This window comes from Colossoma macropomum, unplaced genomic scaffold (genome assembly GCF_904425465.1).
Source record: "Colossoma macropomum unplaced genomic scaffold, Colossoma_macropomum, whole genome shotgun sequence".
Taxonomy (NCBI): domain Eukaryota; kingdom Metazoa; phylum Chordata; class Actinopteri; order Characiformes; family Serrasalmidae; genus Colossoma; species Colossoma macropomum.
Window position 1 is genome coordinate 26,544,312 of NW_023494788.1, and position 17,294 is coordinate 26,561,605.

Consider the following 17,294-nt stretch of genomic DNA (forward strand, 5'->3'; position numbering starts at 1 on the left):
GATTCCACCTTTGTCATAATGTAAAGGTCAAGGGTATTATATCACACTTCATACTCCAACTCTTCACTGGGAGGTCATCTACTTTAAATGCTATTCTGATCACGGTGAAATCTCTGCATATTTCAGGGGTTTTGTCATCATGTGTTCTAACCACCCAGTAACCACTTCCCTTCCATTTCTCTTCAAAGCAGTTTCTTTTTCTTTACTAAAATCAATCTGTCAGTCATGTGTCACAGCTTTATTAGAGAGCATGATTGGGTTTTTTTGTTTGCCTCTCTTTGTTGACCCTTTTACCCCATGTCCTTCACAGACTGAAAATGGGTTACAGCTGGACAGCACCCTGGACGATCAAGGCTACTGCTGCCAGTACTGTCGCCGCGGCTACCGCTTCTGCCGCCGCTACCACGAGCCCCTGATGGGCTACTGGCCATACCCGTACTATTACCAGGGTGGCAGGGTCATCTGTCAGATTGTCATGCCCTGTAACTGGTGGATTGCACGCATGCTGGGCAGAGTCTAAGTGAGCAAAGGGCCAAAGTACAGTTGTATACAAAAGTTTAAATTGCCCTTGGTCAAATTACATGTTTGTTTTCTTGATCTACATGAAAACATGGTAAAACATCCTCTACAGGGAAAAAATTTAAATAAAGGCAGGTTCTGCAAATTTTTGTGCACAATTTCTATTTATTTGCTAAGTTTACCATATTGTAAAAAATAAAAACATGAAATATAAAATGTATAGCTTTTGCACAGGCCACATTTTATGTTTTTTTCCTCAATATTTTAAATTCAGCAAATAAACAGTATTGTGCATTAAAAGCATGCAGAAGCGTGTTCTCTGTAGAGAATGAGTTAACTTATTTTCACTTAGAAAATCAACATGTAAAGAGGCACCCACACTTTTGCACATGACTGTACATCAGTCTGTGCTGTGGGGAGATGCATTGAGCCCCATCATGTAGTAGTCATTTGCATTTCCAAATCTTTACAGCACAGTACTGTTGAAATTACATCATTGTCTTATAAAGCTGTAATGATGTACTTGACTTACAATTCAATAACGGATTTCTCAGTTTGTTCCCCTTCATGATACTGGAGTCATCATTTTGCTATGTCCATGATGCTTTGAAAATTTGAATATAGAAAAATGATGACTGTATCCATGTGACTGCACTAGATTTGTAAAGTGAAAGACCTAGATCTGAGAGTATGACGTATGACATAGTGCTCATGTGGGTTAAGCTGAGCTATGGGTTGCTATCTTTGGTATATAACCAGTGCAGTTGCACTAGATGGCATAGTTAATAGAAAGAATTCTCACCCATCCCCACAACTTACAATGTATTATACAGGCTGTGTTCACCATATTGTCTTATCTCAGTGATCTTTTATTCAGTATACTATATTCATTTGTACAATAAACATTCAAGGAAATGCTGCTTTCCATGAATTTGGTGCTAAAGAGTGGAAGTATAAAGCCTAATGCCTCTTTACTGCTCTTCAATTGAGAAATCAGTTATTGGTTTTGGTAGACTGCTCTATAAATTAGCAGTCTGCATGGCTTCCACCATCCTTTGGGCCCTTGTTCAGTTTATCTTCTAATCTATCATGGATGAGAGGCATTGTAATAAACCTGTATAGGTAATATAGATCTACATTTATTTATAGGACTTTGCATGTGTATCATTTCAGCTTGTGTTACTGGCATAATTATAGTACTGGCACTGTAATTTGGCTTTTTATAAATGCATAAAACTCAGTGGACAGGCCTATATAAAATGCTAGACTTCTTAATGGAACTTTGGTAGTCAACCTTTAAAAAGCAGTTCTTTAAGGCTGTTCTGAAGTGCCTTGTACATAGATTGTAGTGTTATATTTCACCAACTTATATAGCTCTATAATTGGAGATGTGGGACTGTTCTCAATCAGATTTTTTTGTCTGTCTAAGCAAAGGCTTGCTCCATTAATTACATTTATATGGCTTTAAAGACCTCTTTGTTGTTTTAACAATTCCCTTTTCAATAAAAAAGGCATAAAAAGTTTCAATGCGTGTAATTATTCATAGCAAAAGAACACAAAGAACAGTAAGAAACTTGGAAATGTTTTTCTCGGCATTTAACAGATGGATACCTCAGACGATCGATATGTAGTTAAAAGTAGTATGAACGTTCAATGTAAAAACAGCTCTGAATTCAATATAGAAAGCCGCTGTAATCTTGTTGAGTCTTTTCAGAAGTTGATGCAGCAGTGTAATTCCAAAAATCAAATCACATTTTCAGGTTGGTCCGCTTCCTACACCACATGAGACTGCTTTACTGTGCCTGATTGTTGACTGCACCAGTCACCAATCCTATCCAGAAAGGGCCGGTGTGGTTGCAGGTTTTTATTCCAGCCAAGCAAGAGCTGACCTCATATTACTCAACTCAGAGACTGGAACTTCGTCATTTTCAGTCTCCACATATTTGAGCTACAAAGTGGGAAAAACATGAAAGTAAAGCAAACATTCTTACCAATGTGCTAGCCAGCTAACATTAATGATATGAGTGATAACTTTAACTTTCATGATTTACCATTTCAAAACACTGAACTTTATAGTCAATGATATGGTTTAACCAGCTATGGTGTCTGTATGTTGACTGACCTAAGGCAAATTTTATTTAAAAGTAGAGAAGTCATTATTTATTATCATTGACTTTGTGAGCAATCATGTTGATCTAACACCATATACTCAGCTCGGAGTTGAGAAAACCATTCCGACTTTCCAAGTAGGAGCTGGGATGTTTTCTTTGATTTTCCTGGTTGGAGGTGAAAAATTCAAAGATAAGAGCTTCAGTTCAATGCAGCTTTAGTAGCTACTAAATATTTTCACCTCCCTTATGCAGGTGTAAGTGTTGGTTAAACCAATGGAAACATGATAGATGGCACAAAAAAGATAAAAAAATGACCTGACTTTTTTGGTTAAATTGTACTAAAAAAACTAAATTCTACATAGCTGTGGCTTATAGCTCTAATTACGACCCTCTTTTTTTACCTTCAAACATAAAGTTTACATCAATTGCTTCAGTTCAAGGAGATGCAGGAGGTGCTGAGATGCCCATACAAAAAAAAAATGCACATTTGGTTGTGACAAGTAAATAATAAAAAATAAACAAAAAATGGCTACAGTTATTCAGTTTTAGTTTAAGTTAAATTGTAAATATAAACTTGCAAAAAGTCAGTCATTGTGTTTCAGATTTATAGATTCTAGTGGGTTATTATAGTGGGTTTATAGATTTTGAATGCTATCAACATGTTAAAGTCAGATGATAAAGTCGGTATATCACTGTGACATACTACCAATGATGTAACAGCTTTAGTCTTATAAAGAGTAAAATAAAACTCATTTACCTAAGGGCCACAGAAAATGCTCACTTTTGCTCAACCAGCTTGACATGGCAAGCTGTGTCAAATTATCAGCCTTATGTCGCTGAGCTACAAAATTTGTGTCATTTCATCCCAGAAAGTGTTGTGACGCAGCCTAATGTCACATACATGACAGATGTCATGTCAGCTCGACACTGGAGTTGGCAAATGCAGCCATGATTACAAATGACAAACATTAGAAAAAGTGTTTATAAATGTTGATGCAGATGTATGTCAGTTGTCACAGGCTTATGTAGGTGTCATGTGGCCTTATGAACACTGTCTTACAGTGTTACTGTTAGTTGTTACTAAGGATTTGTGGTGCAATCAAAAAAGATGGTTTGAGCATCTTTAAGCTTAAGCTACAGGTCTCTAAGCTACAGCTTTCTTTATTGAAGACAAAGGTTAAATAAACATACATGGCAATTTAGACCATTTGTATGCTTAAATGGTTCTTTTTCCTGTGTGCCATTCTAATTATGCAACAGTTGCCCCTACAGGGTTTTCAGATGTCATTGGCTGTTCTACTGTCTATTACATCAATGATTATTATTGCAGTCATTTTATGAAGTAGTCTACATTATCATGTAACACCATAGTAAATGTTATATTAATATAAAGAAATAAGAAAATGTGGTTATTAAAGAAACACCAGATGGCCAAAAGTATGTGGACACCATCATACCTGTATGAGCTTAATTTTTTACAAGATTTTGGAGTGGGAATTTGTACCCATTCAGTCAAAAGACCATTTGCCATCAGGCAATGATGTGGGATTAGAAGGTGTGGTTCACACATTTCAATTCACCCCAAAGGTGTTCAGTGAGGTTGAGGTCAGGGCTCTGTGCAGGCCACTGGAGTTCCTTCACACAAAACTCAAGCTATGCCTTTATGGAGCTCGCTTTGTGTGCAAGGACACAGTCATGCTGAAACAGGAGAGAACCTTCCCCAAACTACTGGCACAAAGCTGGAAGCATATAGTTGTCTAAAAAGCTCCAGTAACGGCATGTGTTTCACCATTCCAGCCAATGCTTGGCATTGCACATGGTGATCTTAGACTTGTGTGTTGCTCAACCATGGAAACCCATTTCATGAAGCTCCTGATGAACAGTTCCTGCGCTGAGGATGCTTCCAGGGGCATTTTGGAGCTCTGTGAGCAACGCAACAGAGGATAGGCAATTTTTTATGCTCTATGTGCTTCGTGAGTTTGCGCAGTCCACTGCTTCGTGGCTGAGCTGTTGTTACTCCTAGATACTTCCATTTCACAATAATAGCACTTATAGCTGACTGGGTTAGATCTAACAGGGCAAAAAATTCATGAACTAACTTGTGAAAACAATGTTGCAATGTTTGTCTATGGAGATTGCATTGCTATATGCTTGATTTAACATACCTCTTAGCAATGTTTGTAGCTGAAACACCTGAACTCAATAATTAGGATGGCTGTTCACTTACTTCAGCCCTTTTGTGTACATACAACCTGCTTTAAATGGTTCTTTAAAGAATCTTCTACATTTTGGTTCTACATAGCACCAAAAAGAGTTCTGCTACTGTTACAAGTCAGACAACCTTTTTCCACAACAAAATCTTCTTTCAGTACATTTCCCCTCTGCAACCTAAAATTATTTCTCTGTATTAGCAACCAGAAGGGCCAGGCATGGGGGGATGGGGGGATCAAAGTGGAGAATCAGGAGGGTGCTTCAAACTCTCTGATGCACATAACATGCGTTTAAAACATCACTTCCTGTTACTTTCATCTCATTGCTTGGAAAACATCAGAAGCATTTAGCGCTAATCTTTTTCCATATTAGAACACTATTATGACAGTGCTATGAATTAGACCCTAAATGCTCTTACACTAGATATTTTCCATGCATACTTTGACACTTTTGGCCTGCCAGGACCTCGTAAGAGCTTGAAACAAGTAAGCTGGTGCACTAGGTCTGTGGAGGAGAAATAAAACCTCACCCCAAGCAAAGCTATCAAAGCATTGCGAAAGGGATTATAAAGTGCTGCCTCACTCTTTGGAAGAAAGTAACCATGGGTGTAAAAGCTCAACAAAGTTTGAGTTGTTGTTACAATGGGTGATAGCCTGTACATGTGATAAAATATCATGAAACTAATGTTATATACAGGTCAGTGTATGTCAGTGATATAGTGTTGCCATCCGTAGATTGTGTCCTTTTAAACAGGAATTCTATTTCAAAATTTCTGCATAATTAAATTGTAGAGATGTAAACAAAGTAATTCCGTGTTGTGATGGGAGAGATTCGTTGCAGAGAAACTCAGACCAACTCAGATTTCTTTACTCAGATTTTGTGGTGGTGACAAGAACCAGGGGTTGTGATATACGAAACATAAATTAAGCCATTTTATTTACTATTTAAAACGTACACGTTTTCTGAACTTCAAATAGAGTTTTGATAATGGTACAGCAGCGGTGAGTCTCAAAGTTTTCTTTGGGGACTGTTTTGCCTTACAACACCCTGCTCGTATCTCTCTGCCATGAATGTCTTTTAAAAATTATAATTTAGGCCAAGACCTTATTTTCAGACTAACATGATAAAATGTCTCAGGCATCAGGCAGCATTTTCGTAACCATCTCATGTAATAGCTTTCTGTGACAGATGCATTAAATGCTTCAGACGTCCAGATTTTTTTAAGCTGCTTATGAATTTAATCTATATAAACTTTTTATTAGTTTAAAATCATGTAGAAGATAACAGGATCTTCAAATTGGACATTCAGAGGCCAAAATATGAGTTAAGTGAGTTAATGAAAATAATCAATACAAAGGGAAGTCAGACAAATGTCTCACTGTTACAACAGTGCTCTAATGGAGTCAGATGTACTCTGACTCCTGTTATCATTCCATATACACTAAATGAACAAAAGTATTGGGACACCAACATATAACACCTACAGGAGCTTTTATGACATCCCACTCTAGGCATTCATATGGAGTTGGTCCCCTTTTTGATCTATAACAGCTTCCACTCTCTCTAAGGTTTTCTAGAAGATTTTAGAGTGTCTCTGGGAATTTTTGCCCATTCATCCAGACAAGCATTTGTGAGGTCAGGCAATGATGTTGGACGAGAGGGCCTAGCTCACAGTGTCCATTCTAATTCAACCCAAAGGTGTTCGATGAGGTTGAGGTCAGGGCTCTGTGTGGACCAGTCAAGATCTCCCACACCAAACCCAACTATGCCTTTATAAAGGTTGCTTTGTGCACTGGGGCACAGTCATACTGGAACAGAAAAGAGTCTTTCCCAAACTCTTCCCACAGAATTGGAAGCATACAATTGTCCAAAATGTCTTAGTATGCTGGAGCTTTATGATTTCCCTAACTAAGGGGTCTAGGCCAAACCGTGAAAAACAGTCCCATAGCATTATCCCTCCTCTACAGTTGGCACAATGCAGTCAGGCAGGCAATGTACCCCTGGTATTCGCCAAACCCTGACTGCCAGATAGAGAAGCGTGATTTGTCACTTCACAGAATACATTTCCATTGCTCCAGAGTCTAGTTGCAGTGTGCTTTACATCACTTCATTCGACGCTTGGCATTGTGCTTGGTGATGTAAAGTTTATATGTAGCTGCTGGATCATGGAAACCCACGCCATGTCAATACCAGAGGAGGTTTGGGACTCTGCAGTTATTGAGTCAGCAGAGCATTGTTGACTTTTATGCACTATGCACCTCAGCACTCAACGACCCCGCTCTGTTACTTTACGTGTCATGCCACTTCAAGGCTAAGTCGCTGTTGTTCCTAAACACTTCCACTCTTCAATAACACCACTCACAGTTGATCATGGAATATCTAGGAGGGAAGAAAGTTTGCAAACTGGTGAACTCCTCAGAACAACTAATTCTTTCACAGATGTTTGTAAAGGCAGGCTGCATGGCTAAGTGCTTGAATTCATTGATTAAGAGGTGTGTCCCAATACTTTTGTACATATAGTGTATGACTACAAACAGTGTTGGTAAGTACGTGATGGTGTGTCATGCACTGACTAAGTACTATGTGTAGTACTATGGGCAGTACTAGACAGTACAAACAGTACAAACCATGATTATCCATCTAATAATGCACATTTATTCCACATTACAAGTGCAGAAAGACTTTAAGTAAACAGTACCTGTTTAAGTCTAAACCAAGGACAAAAGCAATGCCTCCCTATTTTACTGCATCATTTTCCTCTATCACTTATAATGATGAAGGAGAGGAAATGAGCCATCAGCATTGGATCTAGTCATTTTGACCATATTAAACCGGCCTGCATTAGTAACGCTAGCAGATGCAGTAGCACCACACTGCACACACAGATCCATAGCTCACCCAAATCCATAATTTAACCAAACGAAGAATAACTGGAAGGCAAAACATGACGATACAGTTTTGGGAATCTGAAAAAAGTCTCCAGTGCCCAAACACACTGCTGCCTCTTACAGCTTTTACAGCTCCACCTGCACTCTGCGTTTGTTTGGACACAGGCTGGAAGGAGCCATAAGGAAAAAATCCCCTTAAGCCTGTTCACCCCCAAGAGTGAACACACACAAGAACAGATAAACACACAGACCCTCATACACCCACACAGAAAACCACATGCACACGCACCAGTCACTCGCTCATTCACGCACACACACACACAAGGGGCATAGCCCCCTGCCCAAGGTTTTCTGACTGCTTAAAATAAGTCCTCCGATGATAAAAATGTTATTATAATATGCTCCGAGGCACTGAGCTCTTGTATCTTCATGCCTTTATTTCCACCTCAATCCAATAAAAGTGACCGCCAAAGCCCTCCTTTCATCATCACCTATTTTCAGCGGCCGCTATCACCATGGCAAAGTTTACACAGCTGCATGCCACCATCGCTTGCGTAATGTCGCAGTTTTAAAACAACTCTACAGCAACACTTTTTTTCAACTGCAACATGTAGCATTAGCCAGTTCTACTGTTTCTGCTGTCTGTGGAAACTTAGCTGACCTGTGCTCATTCCTAGCATACTTATTGAACTACACTAGCTAAGTAGTAAATTTGGCCGTGCTTAAGAATACAAAATCAAATAATATGAAAAAACTGGTGGTCTTCTACCAATTTCCTTTACACATCTGCACCTAGTGCTAACTCTAATTAGCCTTTACCCACCATGGTATGGTGTTAGCTGTGGTAGTAATTATGCAGTCAAATGTGAGACAATGTCAGCAATCTTGTGTGAAATATATATTTTATTTTTTACATTTTACCTTTTTTGTTACATATTTTATTTTTCTCTCTGATGCTATAATGATATAGGCTAGTTGGTGGTTGTCAACTTCACTAGAGCAATGTCTCTGGGACATAATACCTAATGCTTCCCAGCTAGCTGGACCCCCCAAGGCTGTAACCAGCACCCCTTCCCAACCCTCCCCTCCCCCACTCCACACACACACACACACACACACACACTCTCTCTCTCTCTCTCTCTCTCTCTCTCTCTTTCTCTTTCTCTCAGGAGGCTGAACTCATTCTTTTTGTTAGCACTTCAAACGGTGCTGTAATTCACCTGCGAGCCGCTTGTTTTCTCTGCTGCCGTTTAACACGTGTTGGAGTTGCACTGTGGCTGCACATATGCAATACACTGTGTGTGTGTGTGTGTGTGTGTGTGTTTGTGTCGGTGTGTGTGTGTGTGTGTGTGCAGAAAGCAGACAGAAAGGAGGGGAGGGAAAAGACAAACCTTACTTTCTATGGATGTTTTGGATCGGTGAGATGTGCTGCTACTGCCATCATCTGACTGCAAGCTGAAATAACACCACCTGTCATTAGACAACATTTGAATGACAGGTGCTGCATGGCATAAAACAGTTAGAAACACCATACATGAGAGGATAAAAGGTCATCAGCATGCTTTTGTTAATTTAACACTTTAATCCTCTCCTCTCTACCTACTGCTCTAAAAGAACGAGAAAAGAGTTTTTAGATGTGAAGCACCTCACAAAACTGGCTTGTAACTTATTAACTCATGTTTGACAGGCTGGAAATTCTCCACAAGGGGTAGCTATTGACACTCAAATAGCTTTTGGTGCTATTTTAGACATTGTTTCCTAGTTTAGAGTAATTAGTTGGATTTTCAGCATGAGGTGTGTGTGTGTGTGTGTGCGTGTGTGTGTGTGTGTGTGTGTAGCAGCTTCCTGGTGTGTGAGTGATGTCCATGCAACTTCTCAGTCAAGAACATATTTGATGGCAACCAACCTTCAGCTCCCCCAACACACACAAACACACTTCATCTTTCAGCAGCCCCCAACATGCACACACACAGGTCTGCGTCAGAGAGGTCTTGTGTGTGTCACTGCCCTGCAGCTACTTGTCACCTGAGTGAATTTCCCGGCTGGGCAGATGTCGAGTCTTGCTTTGTTTTTCTGATGAGACAGAGCTTAGAATTAGCCTCATAGTCCAGTATTAAATTGGTTAAGTGCTTTTTGCTTGACTGCTTCTCAGGTGCGAGTTGTCAGGGCCAAAAGCCTACAGGCTGCTGCTGTCCTTTGTTGCCCTCTGCTGCTCTGCTGGCATGTGGAGCCTTCCTTCTCTAAATGCTGCAACATCTTTGCTGATGTTGAACTGCGAAATTACTGGATCTTCATCAGATATGTTGGGCAATACTAGCACATGGAGGTACTAACTGGCAAGTGGAATCTATCACATCCTAAAAAAATAATGCTAAGCAACGCCTCTTCGTTGCCATTTTCGTCCATCTGCGCTTGTGGTTGTAGCTGCCTCCGGGGCCGCTGTATTGTGTTTACTGACTGTTATTGTTTTATTTGTCTGTGTATTTGTTTGGTTTGCCTGTGGAATTGAGAGTGCTCTGTATTCTGCAGCTGTGTGTGAATAGGAGACTTGAGGGCAAGGAGCTACAGCATGGACCAGCTGCCAGATGGCTCCATCATTACACACTCACACTCACACACACACATACACCTGGCGTTTGCCTCGAAAAAATCCACCATCCCACTAATACACTATCATGTCTGTCCCTGCCGCAAGTCATGCCACACACAGGGCTGCATGTATTTAGGACTGTTCAGTTTGTGTCAATTCAATTAAACTGACTCTCACTAATGTTTCTGCCTCATTTTAAGCCATGCATAAGCACACTAGTTATATAAGGACATTTTTGGTCAAACTGCAGGGGTCCGTATGTGGGCTCACACAATTGTATGCAAAAGTTTGAACACCCCCAGCCAAATTACATGTTTTGCTGATTTTGTTTTCTTTTTAAGTTCATCTTCTACAGGGAACAAACTGAAATATGGCATTTCTTCCTAGAATCTTTAGTGCAGAATTTCTGTTTATTTACTGATTTTAACACACTGAAATAAAACAACATGAAATATGAATTGTGCCATAACCTTTGCACATTTTATGTTTATTTCCTTTCCATTGTGGTAAAGACAGCAAATAAATAGTAAATGTGCATTAAAACATGCAGACGTGTGTCTCTGTGAAGGATGTGTTAAACCAACAAAAGATGTAAGTTGATCGGGGTGGCAAAACTTGTTTTGCTTTTTTTTTTTTACTTCCCATATTGCAACTGCATTGCTACATATTGAGATTGCATTGTGCACCGGATATATTAAAAATGCATTAATGAATCCCTGATCCTTTGTAGATGACTAATAAAGTCTTATAAGATTATCAGCAACACATCAACAGCATATCAGTGAAGCAGCAGTAGTGCAGCATCTGAATACACTGAGGTAAATATTTTGAAGATGTACTGTTGATACATTACTTACATTAAGTAGATGTATTGTTGATTAAGCAAAACCTAACCTTACCCAACCTTACTCAAAACCTAGTCCTAACCCTCATTACTGTACTTGTGAACCTGACTCTACATGCAAATAAAATGTCAATTCTCAAAAAAGATCATAACACATAGGGCACATTTTATGACATACATTTGGTCACAATAACTGGGATAATATCCAATAAACTCTCAGAATCATCTCCAGTTTGTGAGTTTTGTTTGTGTTGATATTTTAAAGTGTTCCCCAACCTTGGGCCTTTTGGACTACTGCACATTTTAGTGCTTTCCCTGCTTTAATACGTCCATCTCAACTCAGAAAAGGTTTGTTAATGAGCTGGTTAGTTGGATTAGGTGTGTTGGGAGCAGAGAAAACACTGAAGTGTGCACAGCAGTGGGCCTCCAGGATCACTGCCACTGGTAATACTGTGTAGAGCAGTGGTCTTTAAACTGGTACTCAGGGCCCAGCAGACATCTTTGCTACAGTCTAACTCACAATGCATAAGGATAGAGCAAAAAATTGGGTCGTAAGGTTTCAAGACGTCTAGAGCAGTAAGCCATGCGTTACTATGGTTTTCCCTCAATTTAAAACACATAGCCTTGTGTGGCTTTCTGTCTCCATACAATGCCTAAAACTTGACACATTACTATATAACATAATTGATGTGTGCGGTGATGTGTGTATATCAAGTATTTTCTAAAAGCTCCAAATGTGCCTCAGCCTTGTTTAAAACTACAACTATCTGTAGTGTAATAACAGCATCAGAAATTCGTCTTTTGCATGTTTTAAAGAAGATAAAGTTGTATGCACTCCTGGTCAAATTTGGTCAACTAAACTTTATTTATTTTGTTTATTTTTTAAGTGAAAATAAGTACAGATCCTCTACAGAGAAATGTCTGCACATGTTAATACACAGTTACTGTTTATTTGCTGGGTAACATATTGGGAGAAAAAATAAAACATAACATGTGACCTGTGCAAATGTTATGGTACATTTTATAATTAGTTTTATTTTTACCCACTGTGTTAAACTCCCAAGATGTGCACTAAAATGTGCAGGAAAATGCCACCTTTAAATGTGTTCCCTGTAGAAGACGTGTTAACTTATTTTTACCCATAAAATTAATTTATTTGACCAGGGGTGTTCAAACTTTTTTGTACTACTGTATGTAGAGCAGACCTGTCCAGGGTGTATCCTGCCTTCCGCCCAATGACAGCTGGGTTAGGCTCCAGCACCCCACGTGTGTGTGTGTGTCTGTATGTTGAGAAGAAAAGGTGGTTTATTCTGTACTTGGTCTGCTTAGATGTCTTTGGGCTGTTTTGCGTTCATATTTCAAACTAACCGTACCTGATTTCTCATCAGTGTTCTCACTTGTTCTAACACACCGCACTAACAGAATAATCACACCAAGGTTAGTTTAACTGAACCAAATCTGACAGGTGTAAATACTACCTTAATCAAACCACATGTGCCAAATGTGAACATGTCCCTAGTGAATCAGATTTGCTTTAAGCCACTGTTGAAAAAAACAGCTTAGACCAGGATGAATTCTATGCTAGTCTAGAGTAGTTATTGTCTAAAGTAGTTTAAGCTGGTCTGGTGCTGGTTTAGCTGGTTCATCTGGCAAATACCAGCATTCAGTACACAACATCTGCTAGTGGTGATCAGCTATGCTGGCATTTCTAGCGGTATGTGGTTACCAAATCTTTTATAGTTCCTACTGAAAATTAGCCTGCAGTTAGGGGTTAAATACAATGCTGCTCTTTTCCTCTCAATTGTAGCAGTTAATTATTTAGTATCTTACTTTAGGCTATTCAGTTGCTCCCTTAGCCTTACAGCAGAAACAAAGACTACACATGAATGCAAAAAAAAAAACCTCCACATTATTAACATGTGTATTTAGTTATTGCTGATTACTGTTCCCAATGAAAGGTCTTCTGTTGGGTTTCAGGGAGCAAAGGGCAAAGATGTCAAAACACAGAGTTTACCTATAAATATACATAACTGTTCCCCAACAATCGCTCTTTTGAGCTTGCTTTTCTTCAGTCACGTTGTTAACAGATTGCAGTCATCTTGTCTTTGCCGAGATCACATCGGCACTCTTTAGTCTCCGAGCTGAACAGACGAGACGATTTGGAGCACATATGGCTGGAAAAAGAACCTCCCCTTCTTTCAGCACAACCAACTCTCAGCAAGATGCTCTGCAAACCCTTGAAGTTGGTCTGACCTCACAGGAAAGTTTTGTGTTAATTCACATTAACAGATAAAAAAAACACACAGAGAGAGACACACAGTGAGGAACAACCTGCTTTCCATTGGATGGAACAATGCGAGTATCCCCCCTGCAGGCTCCACAGTTGTCGACATACTGTCACCTAAGGATTTAATTGCCTTCGCTGAAGTGAACAGGAGCTCACAAATTCTTCATTGAAGCAAAATTTGTTTTATTTGTTTCCTCTTTAAAAAAAAAAAGAAAGAAAGAAAGAAAAAAAAACTAGTCTACGCTGAACATACAGAAAACAAAAGGACGCCCGAAGAGCAGGCGAGATGAAGAGTTGGCATACGTTTACCCCAAAGCCAGTGCTTGGCCCGTTCTGGAGAACTGCGCTAGACAGTATGCTTCAAAACGGAAACCGATTGTCATATTAACATTGCATAATATTTAGCTTTGATTGTCATAGCGCTGTTGCCCTTCTTTCCAGGCTATTTTTTTCTATGCAGAGTTAGAAGCTCTAAAGCAGAGGCCTGGGGCTCAGGCCCAGCTACTGCACTTGAGACCAGTGAGCATACACTCACTCCCAACTGCAACTTCACTCGCTACCAATTTAGAGCAAATTGAGTCTGGAATCAATAGGGCTACAACATGCACACTATCCACTAGGGGAGGCCCATATTGGCAAAGGCTGAGAAAGTATGCTGTGTATGCTGTACATAGAAAACTACATTAGATGTGAGAGGACTACAAATAAATACATTTATCACACGTAACTAGGCACAACATAGCTCTGAAACCCAGTGACAAAGCAAAAACACACTGAAGATATTTAACAGAAAGCAGGGCATGATTCTGTTTTGCCTCACTGAGATGGGGTAAAAGTATGTCAGCTTAAGGGCAGAACAAAACACATACGATCTTTAAAAAACAATGGCTTTATACGTATATCGAAGTCGACACCAAGGCAGAAATCAATCTCATAAAGCTAGAAAACTTTTTTTTCTTTTTACCCTTTTTTCTTTTTTTTTTTTTTAAATGTATCCCCTTAAACTGGAAAAGAGATAAAATATGAAAGGTTAAATGTAATTTTTCCAACTGAAAAACTTGATAAAACTAAAATATTGTTGATTCTTGATAATGAGTACACACTGTATGTTCCCTCATATTTGCATTGTTACAATAAAAAAATGAGGCTTTTTATACAGAATTTGAAATTCACAAAATAAATAAACGTGTGGCCATAAACTGAATCTCAATTGTATACCATATATATTTATATACTGTATTTTCTGTATTCCATGGCATTCATTTCATATTAACAGGATTAAAGTATAATGGAGAAATACTCTGCATATATAGCAGACGATTTTGGAATATGTCTTTGTATTCTATATTCAAATGTCTCTATATTCAGTAAATATTTACAAACATCTAATTAAACTGTCTCTTGGGACAGGGAATGCCCATTTCCATAGTAACACAAGGCTCTGTGTAGTATGGTGTAAAAATAAACCAATCAGGACCATGTTATTGAGTTTTGAGTGAAGCATAATGCACAATCCTATGTGCCCAAAACTACATTAGCCATTAGCGTATTCCCTCACATAACCTAATAAGTTCAAAAAATAACTTTTGGACTGTTTCTGCCATTTCACCATGGCACTCTTTCAGTTCAAATCCAAAAGGCCACGCTTCTTTTATTGAGTCACATTCAGACATCCTTATCACCAAGAAACCAGTGGTGAACACTCTCCGTTTGGTGGGCTTTTGAGTGAATTTATTCTTGAACCTAAAAGTCTGTGGTGTGTTTTTGGTTTTGTAGCGGCTGTCCATCAACACTTCGCTCTTCTTTTTGCCCCCTCTTTAAGTGGAGTGTCTTTTTTACATCTTTAGAGAAACAAGTAGAAAAGAAATGTCTGAACTGGCACATATGGTGGAAATATCCCTGGTCCGATAAGTGGCTAGCCTCTGATTTGCGAGGGTGGGGGTATGGGAGGTGATGAGGAAGGTTGAGAATGATGCCAGAGAGCCGGCCAATGGAGCTTTGTATCATACAACTATACTTTAATATTAAAATTTAGGCACAATATCACAAAAGCTGTGAGTAAACAACAGTCCTGCAGCAATCTTCCAGCAATTTTCACCAAATTACTTGAGTATTGGGTGATTGCTTTCATGGTCTCCAGACCACGTAAATTCTTAGGTCTCGGAGAATTCCGCCTTGATCTGGATGAATTGAGAAGTGGGTATCTGCATGGTGACAGCCATCTCCTGCAGACCCTGAGCGCCCTCTAGCAACTCTTTGGCCCCTGTTTGAGGCTGTAGGGCAATTTCGCTCTTCACTTCCAGCTCCTCCACGGGGGTCAAGCCCTCGCTGGGGCTGCTGGCCAGCTCAGAGCCCGGGTCCGAGTGTCCATTTACAGCCTGGCTGGCGGTGCCGATGATAACAGTCCTGTGGTTGAGCTCTGCTGCCCCGGCCTCCATTTCCTCCTTGCAGAAGGGAGTGACCGCTGTGGGATTGCTGTTGACCAAGGACTGGAGGTACTGTGGGTCCAGGATCTCCTCTTTAACATGCAAACTCTGCAACTCGCCAGATTTCAGCACAGTGGCAATGACCGTTCCTGGCTGCTGGGCCACTACGGGCTGGCCACCGGTGTTAAGGGTGACCAGTCGGGTCAGGCCGTTTAGAGAGCCAGTCTGCTGTGCTGTGCTGCTGATGACCCCTCCATTGGATGAGCCGAGGCTGGACACAAGGAGCTGCTGGGACTGAATGCTGTCTGTGGTCAGGGAGGCGGTCTGGATGGTCAGCACATCTTTGCTCCCAGGGCTGGAGGAAGGCACGGTATGAAGGATGACCCGTGGTGGGGAGCCATGGGTGGAGGTGTCCCCATTGGCCAAGACAGAGGGGAAGGGCATGGTCTGAAGGGTGACCGGAGCTCCTGCTTGTGGTCCAGATGTAAGGACCATGGGAACTGTGGCAGGCATGGTCCTGAAGAAAGAGACAGGCAGAGAAGTGCAGAGGAAGAAAGAGCATCTGTATCAGCAGGAGGAATTGAATCATCTGCCTAACTATTTGAACCACATTAAGACTGAACATTAATCTGAACTGTAGAACTGTTCAGTCACAGAAAAATGCATTTTCCAATCTCATGAATTGCTAGGAGCCTCTGTAAAACCTCAGTTCAATTACTACTAATTACTACTACAAAATTCTGCTGATTTGGCAAGCACAGGCAGCCGAGAACAGAACTACAGAGCAGTGTACTGTATAACATCTTTACTAGTCATGTCAAGTAGTCGCAAAAAGTCTAATGAGAAAAACAACAAGGTTCTGAATGCGTCCTTTTGAGGTGGTTATGTATAGCAGACGTATTTTTATTGCATGTCAGTGTGGTTTTACTTGCAGTTGAAAGTGGAATTATTTTCATCTTCATTTTCAAACTTTTGAGAACTTTTAATTTGACCTGCCAAAAAGTCACCTTAACTCCACCCTCTCACCAAATGAGAGAACATATACTATATGTCAGCTTGTTGCTTGTTGTATAAGACCTGAGGTGAGCTGTTCTGCTCCCATTTGTTTGGACTGCAACCATGACTGGGCAGCATGATTTTTAATGAACCCATACACTGCAACATTGCAGTCTGTCAGTTTTGGAATTGATGTGAAAGACGCTGTTAATATGCATGTTTTGTTTTTTAAGACTTGACAGGAATTTTCTGTCTGTAAAAACTGGACTCAGCGTGAACGTTTTACATAATATAGTGTAATATAATAATTACATTTTATAAAACTCCAAAACTAATTTTAAATCTTTATTCATATACTATTTTGTCTTTTTGCCCTACCTCAAACATTGCACACTGGCTCCAAACACAAATCACACACACTT

The 17,294-nt window shown here is 39.9% G+C and overlaps 2 protein-coding genes across 7 annotated transcripts in view; one reads left to right on the forward strand and one right to left on the reverse strand.

Annotated features, from left to right (window-relative positions):
* The window catches only part of tnmd (tenomodulin), a 52,578-nt gene extending 50,536 nt beyond the window's left edge, over nt 1-2,042 (forward strand). Inside the window, exon 7 of the mRNA XM_036568930.1 lies at nt 311-2,042. Coding sequence (XP_036424823.1) covers nt 311-520 — 210 coding nt within the window. The 3' untranslated portion in view covers nt 521-2,042. The remainder of the gene's footprint in view (nt 1-310) is intronic.
* Nucleotides 2,043-13,066: 11,024 nt separating this feature from the next.
* elf1 (E74-like ETS transcription factor 1) overlaps nt 13,067-17,294 on the reverse strand; it is a 51,268-nt gene continuing 47,040 nt past the window's right edge. For all 6 annotated transcript variants that reach the window (XM_036568936.1, XM_036568932.1, XM_036568935.1 and 3 more), the window contains one exon: nt 13,067-16,393. In XM_036568936.1, coding sequence (XP_036424829.1) covers nt 15,604-16,393 — 790 coding nt within the window. In that variant the 3' untranslated portion in view covers nt 13,067-15,603. The remainder of the gene's footprint in view (nt 16,394-17,294) is intronic.